This window comes from Podarcis vaucheri (genome assembly GCF_965113315.1).
Source record: "Podarcis vaucheri genome assembly, chromosome: 1".
In the NCBI taxonomy this organism is placed as follows: Eukaryota; Metazoa; Chordata; class Lepidosauria; order Squamata; family Lacertidae; genus Podarcis; species Podarcis vaucheri.
Genome location: NC_138759.1, coordinates 37,793,730 through 37,808,487, shown reverse-complemented (window position 1 = coordinate 37,808,487; position 14,758 = coordinate 37,793,730). Strand labels below are relative to the sequence as shown.

Genomic DNA, 14,758 nt, shown 5'->3' with positions numbered 1-14,758 from the left:
CACTCATTCTGTGTGGACAGATGTGTCTGCCTAGCCCTCCAAAATAACAGCAGCTTCATGCATGCATTTTTATCATGCAGCATTGGTTGCAAAAAAGGGGAAGGGGCTGTCTTCCATAGTCATTCTTATGTGGACCTTCTGCATCTCTGATGGACCAGAGAGAGAGAGGGAGAATGAACTAAAAAGATTGAAGTGCAGGGCTGGGAAAATTTTCTAAAAAGCTGAGGAACTAATGTCACAGCACTGCACTTGTGGGTGCCATTTCACCTTTAAAGGCCTCCAGTGTCACCCCCAAAATGAGACCCCAGAAGCGAAGTTTTCATTTTTATTTTTTTTAAAGCAAGTCTCTAGCCTACCTAGAATCAGTATTAGAAATAGATATGAAATCTAGGAGCTAAATGGCACCTTTAATCTAGGTTATGGGTGCAACAATGGAATGTCTAGGCCGTGCTCTTTTATAAGAATACAAAGCTGAAAATGAACCACAGCTAAAATATTACGTTCATTTTTCACATGGTCTAGTCCTTCTCCTACCCACCCCCTAATATTCTTAAGAGGGTCTCTTCTCCAGTCTTCAGGGAGTAGCTGGAAATCAGAAAGTCCTCCTTTCCTTCGACTCTGCAGTTTGAATCTGAAATCTTATGCACAGTACTGCACCCAGAGCTCAGAAACTGCTCTCGCTAATGAAATTCCCTGTCACAAAATGTGCCTAGAATGGGAGCTTTGAAAACTGCCTAGATTGAAAGTTTTGAAACAAACAGTGCTGGTACCCTTCTAAGCAATTTCTGAAAAATGAGCCAACCTAGCTACTCCTTCCTGTCAGTATTTTAGCCAATGAGTGAATTCAGTACTATGATTGATAAGTGAGTTGTTTGGACACCAGGCAATATGCATCCCTGAGTTCCTACAGAGCTGTGTGTTTTCGCCATAGTTTGCCCTTCCTTTTTTCCTAACACCCAGGATGCATCTTTTCTGTGGTGGGTTCATCTGAGATCAGCTACTCCCTAGATCAGTGCTTCACAACTGGAACACATGCCCCCCCCAAGGGGGGCATATGAAGATCTTGGGACAAGGGGCATGTTTCCAAAAATATGCACAATATAAGTTAAAAATTAAACGTCATGATATTTCAAGCTATTTGAATGTTTAAAAAATGATTATGGGAGCCAGGATTTAAGTGCATGTGGAATTTTTACATTAGCTGAAAGGCGGCATTGGTTTAAAAAGGCAGAGAAACACTGCCCTAGACAATATTTTTTGCAAATACTACTACACAGTAAGTGTGGGTGGATGTTAAGAATCCCCTTCCCAAATGGCAACTGCAAAATGTGAAACTTTTGCAAAGCAGCTTGGCCACTTGCTATGTAAACCCTAAAGCCAGGAGCCCATTAAAATTCATTGTATGGTTAACTTACAGTACAATGGCGCACGTGTCTACTCAGATGCAAGCCTCTCTGTGTTTAATGGGGCTTGCTACAGTATGGCAGCCTATGCTTCAGTTTAGGGTTGGCATGGGAAAAACAGGGTTCCTGTGCTTTTAACAGATGTTATCTCCACTATCAGGACAAGCAGAACACAGCTAACTTCCCATGGAAAGCATGATGTTGGGGATGGGGAGGGAAGCAGCAATGACTACGCTCTCTAACTCCCACTCAGCCATGAAGTTCACTGGGTGACCTTGGGCCAGTCAACATCTCTTAGCCTAACCTGCCTCACAGGGTTGTTGTGAGGTTGAAATGGGGAGGTGGAGCACCGTGTACACCACCTTAAGATCCTTGGAAGATAAAGGTGGTATATAAATGCAATAAATAAACTAAAATGAAATAAACTAGTTAATTACCAGCATTGTGACCGGAACTAGTTTTGCCCAGTAAATTGCCAGTGTAAGGGTAGCAGATGGAGCTAACACATAAGCTTGTCTGAAAACAAATATTTTTTTCTTTCTCATTGTATTATGACAATGCAATTAAAAGAGGCAGGAAAATGATTGTCCAAAACCATGTGAAGTTGGAACTATGATTTAAAAAGTGTGAAAATCTATTTTCCCTAATTTGGCAAACAAGCATAGTCTTGTTGCATGCAATGTTTCTCATTAATCTTTAACTTGAAGAAGTGGTTTTGTTATTTACAATGGGAGACTAAAACGCAACATTTCAAACAATTGTCTGCTAACTATAACATTTGTATCCTGCTGTATAAATCGCTCTCTTTCTGGAAGAGCTATTTTTCAAGTGCTGATAAAGTCACTGGATGACTTTTTAATCCTTTTCAACTACAAGGCCACTTGGATGATTTTCTACACTTGAGGTGATGAATGAGCAGAACCATATGAAGATACTCAAAGGCTTTTAAAAACTTCTTTCAGAGAATCCTCTATAAAAAAACAGAAGAATCCATCTTAATCATTTCTATAGCATTTTTAAGCATATGAAGCACTTTCCGACTCTTACTCAGAGTCCTGTAGGGCGGTTTAACTTGAGAAACTTGCCCAAGCCTACCCACAACCTCACTTGGTTATCGGTTTACAACAAATTATGCACCTGTTATTCTTTCAATATATAATCTGCGTACCACTCTGAAAGAAAAACATAACTTTAGGAAAATCTCATTTTCCAAATATTTCCAGTTGTTGGAAAATGAAAATGCTTTGTTCCAGATCCGAGGATGGTGACATGCCTGGAGTTGGGCAAGTACCACTGGGGACATATACTACAAAGGGGTCCTAGTCTGATGCAGTTTTACACATCCCAGTTTAAACTGAATGCAGTCCTTTATGCAGCAATGAAAGAAGCAGAAACGAAGGTCATGTGTTACTCTAGTTTGCTCAGATCTGTCATCCCTGCAGTGGGGACTGCCTTAAATCAAGGACTGTTTGCACAAGGGATTTTGAAAGGTGGGTGGGGCAACCTGTGTGTTAATCATGTGATATCATAGTGACATTATGTGATTGATGGGAGGATAGTTGTAGCATAAAAATTCTCTAACATCCTGAATTTCAGAATAGGGCCTATAATCCTATAATACCATATAAGCTGAGAACATGATTGCATAAATACAATGCATAACAAATGTATCGTTATGGGTTAGTGGGGAAACAGGGACACACACACACACACACCCCAGATCCCTGGGTGCCATATTTCCCCCTCTAGATTCTTGGATACTAGGGTTTAATCAAAGCTGGTATGCTGAACTGGTTTTTCTGCCAGACAGAGGTGCAGAGAGAGAGAGAGAGATGATAGTTCTGCCATTAAGCCATCCACAAGAAGAAAAAAACCTACAGGTTTCCAGGGCAACGTGGGTGTGGTGTCACAGAGGAAAATTGTCACAGAAGGTGGGAATTGCTTGGCAAGGGGTTTTCTGGGAAGGGGGAAGGAGGTGCCAGAACTCCAGGCACAGGTCATGTGGGGCAGAACCATTTTGGCAGGCTTGGACAGCCTTGGACTCCAATGCTGTGCTGCTGTGGGGAGCAAGACCCTCTTGAGATATAATGCTGTGAACTCAATTCTTCCATCTAGACCCAAGTGTATATAGGTGTAAAATAAACCATATATCTTAAAACACTACAGTCTCTGATGTGCCCAAATTCCCAAAGGAAACATGACCCTGACTAAGCGCCTGGAACTACCTGGAATCTTGCTACCTACCTCCTGGCAGAGATTGCTGGGTGGCGCACAACCTCTGTAAAAATATATTTTCATGATAAACAACTCAAAGAATATGTATTGGCAATTATCTTTGACCAGAGTCTTTATAAACATATACAGATGTGTAAAAAGCATTTCATACTGTGAAAGGTTTTTTGTTTTAAAAAAAGATCAAACAGAAGTTCTTCTTTATTTTAGCATATCAGGTCAATGCACACTGTACTACAATTCTAACTCCTCAAAGTTTGTGGTTCTCATGCTTCTTCAGTTGCAAACTTTAACTGTGGATGCTCAAGCAGAGTCTCAGAAAATTTGCATTCCACTCTTTGTCATTCTGCACACATGTAACATACAGCAGTAACATACCAAAAACCTCATAGATATACCTCATCCTAAAAAAATATTCAAAACAAAGTCAACTTTATGCAAACTATTGTATCATTCTAAAGCTTCAATCAATTCTCAAGTCACAAGGATACATTTAAAGTAGGAAAGGAGGCCTTGAGGCTAAGATTTTTGCCTTAAACTCAACTCTTCTCTTCTCTTCTCTCTCTCTCTCTCTCTCTCTCACACACACAAACAAACAAAACCAAGGCATTTATGCCACAAGCAAAAAGCATGGGCATCACAATCCGGGTACACAGAGCAAATTGTTCCATATGGCTCAAACAAGTGTGCCAAATGTACCCTGCTGTCAGCATTTGAATTCACAAGTGCCAGGAGACCAAAATAGAAGCAGCAGTCTGTCCACCAACACTTGAACACTGGGCACACACGCCAGAAACTTCCCAGGCCAGCAATGGTTTGTCCATTTGAATAACCAAAAGGTAGATATCTAATCATGAACTCATAGGTCTCTTGTGGCTTTCAAAAGTCACTTTTAAACATCTAAGTATGGCTTTATGGTACACAAACATCCTTAGTGTTATTTTTTTCATATTTGTAGTTGCTCTTCAGTGGCATCTCTAGCATTATGGGCTGAAGGTTGGAGACCCCCTGATCAAAGGTTGAATAAAGAAGGAAGGCATACAATTAAAGACAATTGCATCATGTTTGTTTGTTTTGGTACTTCAGACTCAGGAAGCAGGAGGGAACCATGCAGAACAAGTCAGGTAATGACTCCAGCTGGGATGCAGTCAGATAATCTCTCCTTCCCCCAACATGGCCATATGCGTATGTCAGAGATGATGGGCTGCTGGTCTCTCAGTCCAAGCTTAGCAGCTGTGCCTTTCTGCAAAGGTGCAACTTGTCTGTTGCACTGCCCAACAGCTGCACAATCAGAAGGTTGGAATCCATCTGTCTCAGGAGACAAAATGGAAGAGTGCATCTTCGGGGGTCAAGTCAAATTGTTGAGTTACAGAGCCTGCTGTGGCTGTAAAGACCAATATTGCTGCCTTTCCACACACATGCAACATCAGGCTCAAAGTGGCTTACAACAAAGAAACAGGGATGCATTTCAAAGAAACGCTACAAAAATTTCACAACAACGTAACAAAACAATAACATTGCAACAAGTTTATAACATAGCAAAACAATAACAAAATCATAGCATAGGAAAGCAATAGGGTTGTGTGCTGTCCTTTTCAAAAACTTATGGGTTCAAGAACTTATGCTAATACACCTTAATTTTTAAATGAGACATGCTGAGGCTTACTCAGTCTGAAGTCCATATTTCTTTCATATGGAAGTTATTGTTCCATCATTGCATACAGTGAGATAGTAGCTGCTTTTCATTGGAAGGAATTTTGTACATGATTAAAAGCACTTATTCCTGAACAAGTCAGGGGGAAAGATGCAAGCTTAAAACACTAAAACCCAACCAACTTCAAAAGAAACAAGCTTACTGCTCTTCCTCCAACAGTTTACATGGGGGTATATTTTATCCTCAGTATAACCCTGTTAGGGAGGTTGTGCTGAAACTTGCACAAAGTTACCCAGTGAGCTTCAGAATACAGTAGGATATAAAGCTGGATTTCTTACATCCAAAGCCACTGAAATCAGTGGAACTTACTTATAGGTAACTGATATTGTAATTAAGCTGTAAAACCATACTCTGGGATTAATCATGATACATTGAAAATAGGTGGGAAATTTAGCATAACTAATTGAAGTTTAGCAATTCTTTCCTAGATGCTTTCATCTTCTGTTCAGAATTTTTTAAAATAACAATTGTCAGAAGATCCTTGCAGTGCAAATCTAATCAGATTAACTTCATAATCACTTGTAGTACAGATTTAAAATATATGTGTGAGCAAGTATGACACTTCCCTGTGGAAACAGCACACAACCATGTTTTATTCACAAAATGTTTACAGATTTACAAGCGATACAAGTTTATGTGACATCATTTTTCAGAATACCAAATACCTGGAATCACATTGTATCAACTATGCAGAATATGCACGGGCTTCCTATAACATATCAAAATACAATTCCAACTACAAAGTTTAACCTAGACTGAACTAAGAAACTCAGAACCCTTCTAGAGAGGCAGTTTTATCATGTGATATTCTATAGATTGTGTGCTTACTTTTTTCATACAAAAGTTAGCACATCATTAAAGATGCACTATCCCACTTCTAGATCATTCCCACCTTTCCCCATTAGAATTCATTTCTTGAACTCTTATGCCAATCTACTTAGATGTCTTGTTAAGAGTGTCTGCATTTTAGTTTACAAAAGCTACACTGAAGTACTGTATTTTATTATTATTACATGCGTATACTGCCCTTCATCCAAAGATCACAGAGCTGTTCACAACATAAAAATACAAAATGAGAACACAGAATATATAATAAAACAAATACAAACCAATAATCTCCTCACAAACACATTTAAAAGGCCATTGGACATTAATCAGCCCAAGGCCTGGTTAGAGAGAAGCGTTTTCGCATGGCGCCAAAGGATATGTAAGGAAGGCGCCAGGCAAGCCTCCCTGGGGAAAGCATTCCATAAATAGGGAGCCACTGCAGAAAAGACCCATTCCCATGTTGCCACTCTCTTGTGGAGGTGGCACACAAAGAAGGGCCTCAGCTGATGATTGCTGAATCTGGGTTGCTTCACATGGGGAGAAGTGGTTCTTGAGGGTCTGCAGTTCATGTGGGGAAAGGTGGCCTTTGGGGTACTGCAGGAGTAAAGGACACTGTATTCAAGAGCATAGGATTACATCCTACTCTTATTCTTATTATTACACAGGATTGTATCCTTAGATTTAACACAACATACAATTCTCTTCATTTTTATTTTTTAAAATATACCTAAGTATCCAAGGACAAAAACAAACATATTTTCTTCCTATGCAAGAACTTTGAATTGAGCAATTTAGAGTGGGAAAGCAGGGGGTGGGTGGGATGATTAACCCATTTCCAACTCACGACATGGTTTTAAAATTATGGGTAAACTCCTGTAACAATACACAATGCACAAATTAATCTGCCAACATTTGGGGGACTAGAAAATAGAAACCATATGCAAACCAGAAGCTTCTATTAAAATGCAACCCAGTATTTTCATTTAATGAAGAAAACAGAGAATGCATCACCTTGTCCAGATGGAAAAGGGAGACAGAGATGGATGTCACCCACATAATGATGAAAACCCACACCAAACCTCAAAATGACCTCATTCACTGGTTTCATCTAGATATTAAGCAACATGGTACAGATCAAGGGCTCTAAGAGGAGGAACAACAATATCTCAGATTAACTTTCTAGAAACTCTCAGCAAAGTAGGTACTGAATTTCAAAGTACGGTACCCCTACCCTATTCCAGAAGGTACTGAATTTCAAAGTACAGTACTCCTACCCTATTCCAGAAGGACACCATAGTTTAGGATCAAAAACATGAAAGATTCGGGGAAATCAACAGGATTACATCAGCCTAGAGTCCCTGTGCTCAGCAGTGCTCAGAGACAACATATTATTTAATTCTAAATGTATGCCTTTTGCACAAGGCTCCATTTTATTAATCTCATGGTTCTAGCAAAACACAAAGCAGATCCCACAAGCCTTAAGCATGTCCTCCTCTGCTTCGTAGAACCAGTCAGTCACAAGATTTTGGATTTTTCCAAAATCACAAATTAAATACAAAATTTAGTGGCTGCATACTTTGGTTCCAAAGCAGGTAACAATTTCTATCCAGTGTTACAGCATCTTTGTCTTCAGCGGTTCTATAACTAGATAGTTCAGGCTGCTGACTAAGTGCTATTCAATTACCCTCATTATGCACAGAGGTCACCTGCCAATTCCCCAGGCTGAAATTCAGCACCAGCCCACTTGAAAGACTCCTGCCTACCTTCACATCCCTTTTGTCCAGGGCAGCCTGGGACCTGACACACTTATCATCACAGCCATTGGCACCAAGCTCAATTTGTCCCCCAAGAACAAGCTTTTCATAAGCATCAAAAAGCATGCTAAGCACACCGCAGGTGTCAGAACAAGAGAATGTGCTGTTTACTTTGCCTTCTCACAACTCCTATCACTTTACCACCTAGAAGGTGAAAACTTAGCCCTTTCCTTTCATAATGCCAGTAACTCTGCATTCCAGAGATGAGGACCAAAGAGGGGAGCAGGACCTAGAGAAGCAGAGTAAACACTGAAAACCAGTGTAGGACCAACTAGGGAAGAGTCATAGCTAAGTGGTACACCATCTGCTTTGCATGCAGGTTCAATCCCCAGCATCTCCAGATAGGACAGGGAGTGATTCCCTGTCCAATATCCTGGAGAATTAATACCAGTCAGTTTGGCCGAGCTAGGTGGACAGTATAAGGCAGCTTCCTATGTTGCTCTGTGGCTGAGTGATGGTGCAAGTGCTCCTTCTCCAGTAGTTTGTGCTCTGCAATCTCCCCAGGTGATCACACGTCCTGAAAACTTCATAACAGCCTTGGCTGGGCTTTTCTGTAAGAGCAGGAAGCCATGGAGGCCATCTACCATGCTCCTGACTGTCATTTCATTGTAATTTTGTAAAGTGAACTTTTAAAGAAATTAGTGAGTACCGGGGGGGGGGGGGCGGGAGGAGGAATTGTCAAAGTCAAAGTAAAGACTTCTCTTAACTATGAAATCAGAGAGTGCACCAATCCCAGAAGTTTGCTATTAAGCCTCTTTAGCTTCCCATACTTCAATTAAAGGGAAGGCAACATGATGCAACTCTTCCCTTTTTTTAGATCAATACATACAGGCAGCTGGGAAGGTTGAAGAGCTCGGGATAAATGTTTCATGGAAAGGAACACACACAAACCACTTTGGCTACCTCACCATGGTAAGGTGAGCTGAACCCTATACACACACATCCCCCCCAAAATCTAAAGCACCTTGTGAATATGGCAGGAGAACAGGAACCTCTTTCATGGAGGATGCTTTCAATAAATTGGGATGACAGGTTTTGGCACAGTGATACCAAAAATCCCACACCTTATATCCTGGATCCTGCTTGAGCCTTTTCAGGCAAAATCTTTCCAGTAGGAAAGAAAATGGGCAGCAAGTACACATAAGCTCCATATTTGTGCTGCTGCCATTTTCCCCTCCACAATCTAAAAAGTTTCAGTCTCCACCCTTCGGTTAACAGAATCATCTGCGTGAGGCTAGGAGGTGTCCCCTCCCAGCAAAATGATAAAATCAAAACTCCAGAAAGCATGTGAAACTTGCATGACTGCTCCTTGGAACTGTGATTGCCTGGAACAAGAATATCTGTTTTCATCATACATCTATCTAACCAAACAGGAAATTATGTTTTTAGGGCATCGTAACGATTTCCAATAGCTATTCCACAACTTTCCACGACTAGAAGTGCTTTGGCACCTTAGAGATTTTCAGGCTGTCATTTTTTCCCCCACATAATAGATATGCAGTCGGCACTGATTTGTTATGCAGCATTGGCATATCTTTCCTTGCAGTAGTGTTTCTGTTGCTCGATTTCACATTTCCCCAGTGTTCAAATCCACAACAGCTTGCAGCTAGAAAAATGCAATTTAAACAGAAGGTCAAAAAAAACCACAAACCAGTACACAGACATCTCTTTCCTCACCCCACCATCCTGCAATTTCACATCAACCTTTTACTCGATTTTCTTTCTTTCCCCCTTTTCTCATTGCAGAGTATGCTGAAACACTAACTCAGCTCTGCTTCAAAAGTTGCAAACTATATATAGCTAGCTACCCACACAGACACCCCATCTACTTACAGGCAGTGTAGAATATTGGACAGAGCGTTGGGCTTTGATGTGAGAAGTCCCTGTTCAAACACTCACTCGGCCATGAAGGTCACTTGATGGCCTTGAGCAAATCACCACCGCTCAGTTTTACCGAATTGCTACAAAGGGACTGAACTCTTTTTATCCTGCTCTGACCCCTAATAAAACAAATCTATGAAAAAGGAAGAGAGTGTGGCAATTTAGGTCATGGCTAACATAGGTAAGAGTAAAATAAGGTGGGACGTTGTCTGAGCATTGTATCTGACTGGCATATCCCCACACACACACACATACACAGTGAGCTATACGAAATTGCAAGATGCACTGGTCAAATCAGAGTATATAAGAACCTACTGTCCATTGCATATCCAACTTTCTGGTTTATTCAAGAAATATTAAAAAGGTGCATGTTGTAGACATAAGAATTTACTAAACTCTGCAGTTTATTTTGTCTATAGACCAGATTTTCTTGTTCCTTTTGACATCATGACACACTATTGTTAGAAGGATATTAAAAAGAACAGCTGCACACATGAGAAATTAGAAATCCAGGACTTTTATTACTATTTGACAGCATCATGACCTACCTCCCCCCGCCCCCCCCCAAAAAAAAGAAGGTACAAAGACAGAAATTTAGCAGGAAGGAAGCTGAACTATATAGGAAACAAATGGCAGTTAGCACCAAGATAGCAAAAAACTCAACAAACGGTGACATGTTGTTTTGGTGCTCCCCTGGACTCCCTGATTTCTAATGAGCCAAACTTTCATAGCCAACAGACTCCATCAGTTGCTGCCTTCTCGGTCCCTTTCACACACCTGAATATATGGTGTTGAAATTGGCTCATGCCTTAAGACTGTCTCTGAAGGTTTCCTGCGTGACTGCATGTCCTGAAGCAAACGCCATCATTTGCGAAGGGAAAGAGTCAAGCCTACCAACAAAATAGCCTGATGGCAGAACCATTCTGTTTTGCAATTTACAGTAAGGGAGAGTTGGCCCTAGAAGAGACCACCTGGAAACCTCATGTAAGGCACACACAGGTCTGCTTGGTGGAAATGGTATAAATAATAGTGAACACTCCACAAGTGTGCTGATTGTGAGCTCTGACTAGTCGTTTCCTCAGTCAAGTGTATGCCTCACATCTACAGATACACATCTCCCATTCAAACTTTGCAGCAGGGCTGGGGAACCTGTGGCCCGCCAGATATTTGCTGCACTACAACCCCCATCATCACTTACCATTGGCTATGCTTGCTGGGGCTGATGGGAGTTGGGAGTTCAGCAGCCATGAAAGGACTGCAAATTCCCTGCCCTGCTTTACAGTATTCACTAGAAGACAGCAAATTGACTCATGCATGGGGAGGGGGTATCAAAGTTTTGACACTGGAGGGAATGGGGTTAAAACAGGGCAGAGCACAATTAAGAAGTGTTGGGAGGTGGTAATAAGAAAATGACATTGAAAGTGTGTGACAGCACTTTAAGGTCTGCAGTTCACTTGCGGAATGAGCAAGACTGCTAAAAAGTGTGTGAAGTATAAAAATTCCACAACGCCCATATTATCTATTTGCCTACGGAGAAGTAAAGCCCATGTGAATTCAAAGGGACTTTCACCTAGGTAAGCTGTAAACAGAATTGCAACTTAAGGCTGAACTGAACAGTGCTTACTTCTGAGCAGGCGGGCATAAAAATGAGTTATAAGGCTGCAATTCTATGTACAGTACATTTATTCTTTGGCGGGGGGGTGGTTGGGGCTTGTTACGAGTAAACTTGTTCAGGATTGGGTGCCTAGCACCCTTCCTTGCGGCCATCCTACCCTCCTCACCTTTCAGCCTGGGGCTATACCTTGCAGCCTTCCTCTCCCCATAACCAAAAGGCCGGGTAAGCTCCCGTTCGCAAGGTCAGAGCTAGCAACCCACGTGCCCCAGCGCCGGCTTGCGGGCGTCGAATTGCTGGCCTGAGCTCAGCCTACCAAGCGTGCCGACTTTGTTTTGTTTTCTGGCTTGCAAAGTGGAAACTTTCCTTCCCCAGCGGGTCCTGCGGGGCCGGGTTGTTATTATTTAGACAGCTGCAGGGGAGCCCCTGCCTCAAAACGGCCCCTCCCCGTCTTCTTTCCAAACTGCCCCCTTTTTCAAAACCTTGGGGAGGAGATCGAGTGGGGAGCTGTACCTCTGTTAACTGGGGGAGGGGGGCGGGAGGTTAAAAGAAACCGGCCGCCGCGTGTAGCAATCGCAACCTTGCAGAGACGCAACGAGCACAAGTTGCAACGAAAAGTATAAAGAGGGCGGGGGGGGGTGATGAGTTGAAGGATGAGTTGCAATGCAGTAACCCGCCCTGGGACCTTCGGGTCTCTTAATTAATAGCAGACAAAGCGGTGTGACTATAGACACACGTGCATTTGAGACCCCCATCGCCTTTCCAAAATAAATGGTAGGTCCCCGGGGTGTAGACTTCTCTGAAACGAACGCTTTCTTGTCGCTTTACTCCGCCTCCCCCCAAAAAACCAAAACCCGTGTGGACAGCTGCCGGGGTAGGATCGGCAGGCATTCTGCACACGCTCAGAGCCACTCGATCCCAAGAATCCAAAGGCTGGGGGGGGGGGGAGGCGAGGGACGGAGGGAGAAAGGAAAGAAGCACACCCACCCAACAGGAGGCGCCTCACCTTTTGGTCGACGATGGAGCAAGCCATTTCCCGGACATGGGCCAGACTGAACTCCCCCGAGGAGTCTTGCAGCAAGAGCACCGGCTCCCGGCTGAGGCCGATCTGGAGGTGGAAGGAGATGCCGCCGCCGCCGCTGCCCGGCTGCGAGGGGCTGGGCGGCCGGATGACCGGCGGGGCGCTCATCGACAACTTCCCGCAGCACGGAGGGAGGAAGAGGCAAAGAGGGGGAGAGAAAGAGGGAGAAAGTCAGGCGGAGTTTGCAAGAGCAGGCCGGCAAAAGTTGGCTTCTGCAAAGTCCTCTCCGCTTCCCGGCTGAAAATGGCGGGGGTGGGGAGGGGTGGCGGCGTGAGGCGAAGGAAAGATGCCGAGGAGGAGGAGGAGGAGAGCGGCCAGGCGTGGTGGGGATGGCGCCGCCTCAGCGGCAGCAGCAGCAGCAGCTTCTCCCCCACCCTCCGACTCCCCAGCGCGGAGTCCCCGAGGCGGCAGCGGCCACTGGGCGGTCAAGCGCGCTCTGAGGGGGAGAAGAGGAAGGGCGGGAAAGTAGGCGCCAGAACCGCCGCCGCCGCCGCCACCCGGCGGCTTCAGGAGCAGCAGCAGCTCAGGCGGCGCCCGGGTGGCGGGGCAGGAGACGGGGCAGCGGCCCAGCTCCAGGGGGGCGGCCCGGCCTGCCAGGTGGCCCGAGGCTTAGTCGGCTCCGCCGTTTCTCTCTCTCTCGCCTCCCGCACCCCACCGCCGGCTGCTCTTGCCTGCGCTTCCCTTCCAAGCAAACGCGCGCAGCAGGAGCGGGCGCGTAACTTGAAGGGTCGCCCTTGCCTCGGCAGGCATCCAGCGCTGGTTAGCAGCCTTGCCCGTGGCCTAGCCGGATGTCACAGCCGGTTGCCAACTTCTGAGGGGGTTTTATGGGGGGGAGGTTGTCCCTTAGCGGGGCTCTTGTGACTTTTAAGGGCTCTGTGGAAAGTCAAATTGAGCAGATGAAGTTGATCCTGGTAGGAAGAAGAAAACTTCACCTGTGGTGCTTTGGTCTCTCTGGGTATCTGGTTGCTGTGAGAAGTTCAAGAGCCCTAGTGTGGAAAGAAGCTGACCACCCTATTTTTTCCCCTTTACTCTTCACCCAACTTCCTACATAGCTTTCTCATTCCATTTAATAATTAAAAAATAAAGTTTCTCCCTAACACCCAAGCCTTCTTCTGCTTCTTCCATACTCCTGAGATTCCACTTGCAGTGTTCCCATGCAATAGTTCCTAGCAAACATTTGGAGAGAACATTTTGATTCTGGGTCATTTTCCTCAGAGTTCAGTGGGACATGTTTTCATGCAGCAGGGTGCCTACAGTTACGCTCCCGTCCTTTGCATGTTGATTGGAACTTGCTTCCACTTGCACTGGCAGTCAATCCATTCAATATTTATTCAGATGCAAGTCCCAATGGGGCTTAATCCAGAGAAAGTGTATTTAATATTGCAAGTTTAGTCATCCCACTGACCTGGGTGAACCCATTCCTTTACTATCTCTCTCTCTCTCACACACACACACACACACACACCTGGACTCAGTTCCTTATAACTTTCTCCCTGTGACCCTTCATGGCCTTCAGAGTGTGCCATCCCATCCCAAAGTCTAAAACCCTTCTTCAACACCCCTGTGCCTTTCATTCCCAAGGCACTCAGGTCCATTGTTTATATACTTCTGCCTCAGCTCCTTTCCACCACCCAGCCATAAATAAGTATTTTCATTTTTTAAAAAAAACCCTCAACTTTGCCTTCCTTCCACAATTCTTTGGACCCCTCTCAAGACTGAAGACTTTGCAGCCAGGATCCCCTTGTCCCTTTAAATCAGCACTCTGTACCTTCAAAGCTGCCTTCATCCCAGCTGTAGCTGGTCCTTCCACCGCTGCCGCTGCTGTTCCTGTTGTATTAGTGAGAGATAACAGCAAGGCTAGCTGAGAGAGCCTGAAGAAACTCTGTGAATCCCTCCTGCTTTTGTGACTGCTTCTGGGCTGGGTTATGATTTGCATGTAAGTAGGAGCTTAAACCTGTCAGCCAACTCTTCCTAGCTGTCTCCATCCAGCAGAGTAGCAGTGAGTGGTGCCATCCCCCTTCTCCAAGAGCCAGTCACATGCTGATAAAGAGAGGGAGGAAGCTGTCACCACACAGAGCTATGGATCTATTTAGCTGACTGCTGTGTCTCTCATTTGAGCTGCTGCTGCTGCTCCTCAGTGATTTATTTGTGAGTGAAGAATAATCAAGGGGGAAAATCCCACCCACCACCTGT

At 44.2% G+C, this 14,758-nt stretch overlaps 1 protein-coding gene across 1 annotated transcript in view; it reads right to left on the bottom strand.

Annotated features, from left to right (window-relative positions):
- PRKD1 (protein kinase D1) overlaps window positions 1-14,496 on the bottom strand; it is a 94,316-nt gene extending 79,820 nt beyond the window's left edge. The window contains exons 1-2 of the mRNA XM_082239573.1: window positions 14,334-14,496; window positions 12,491-12,679 (exon numbers count right to left, since the gene is read on the bottom strand). Coding sequence (XP_082095699.1) covers window positions 12,491-12,679; window positions 14,334-14,351 — 207 coding nt within the window. The 5' untranslated portion in view covers window positions 14,352-14,496. The remainder of the gene's footprint in view (window positions 1-12,490; window positions 12,680-14,333) is intronic.
- Between the last annotated feature and the right edge of the window lie 262 nt (window positions 14,497-14,758).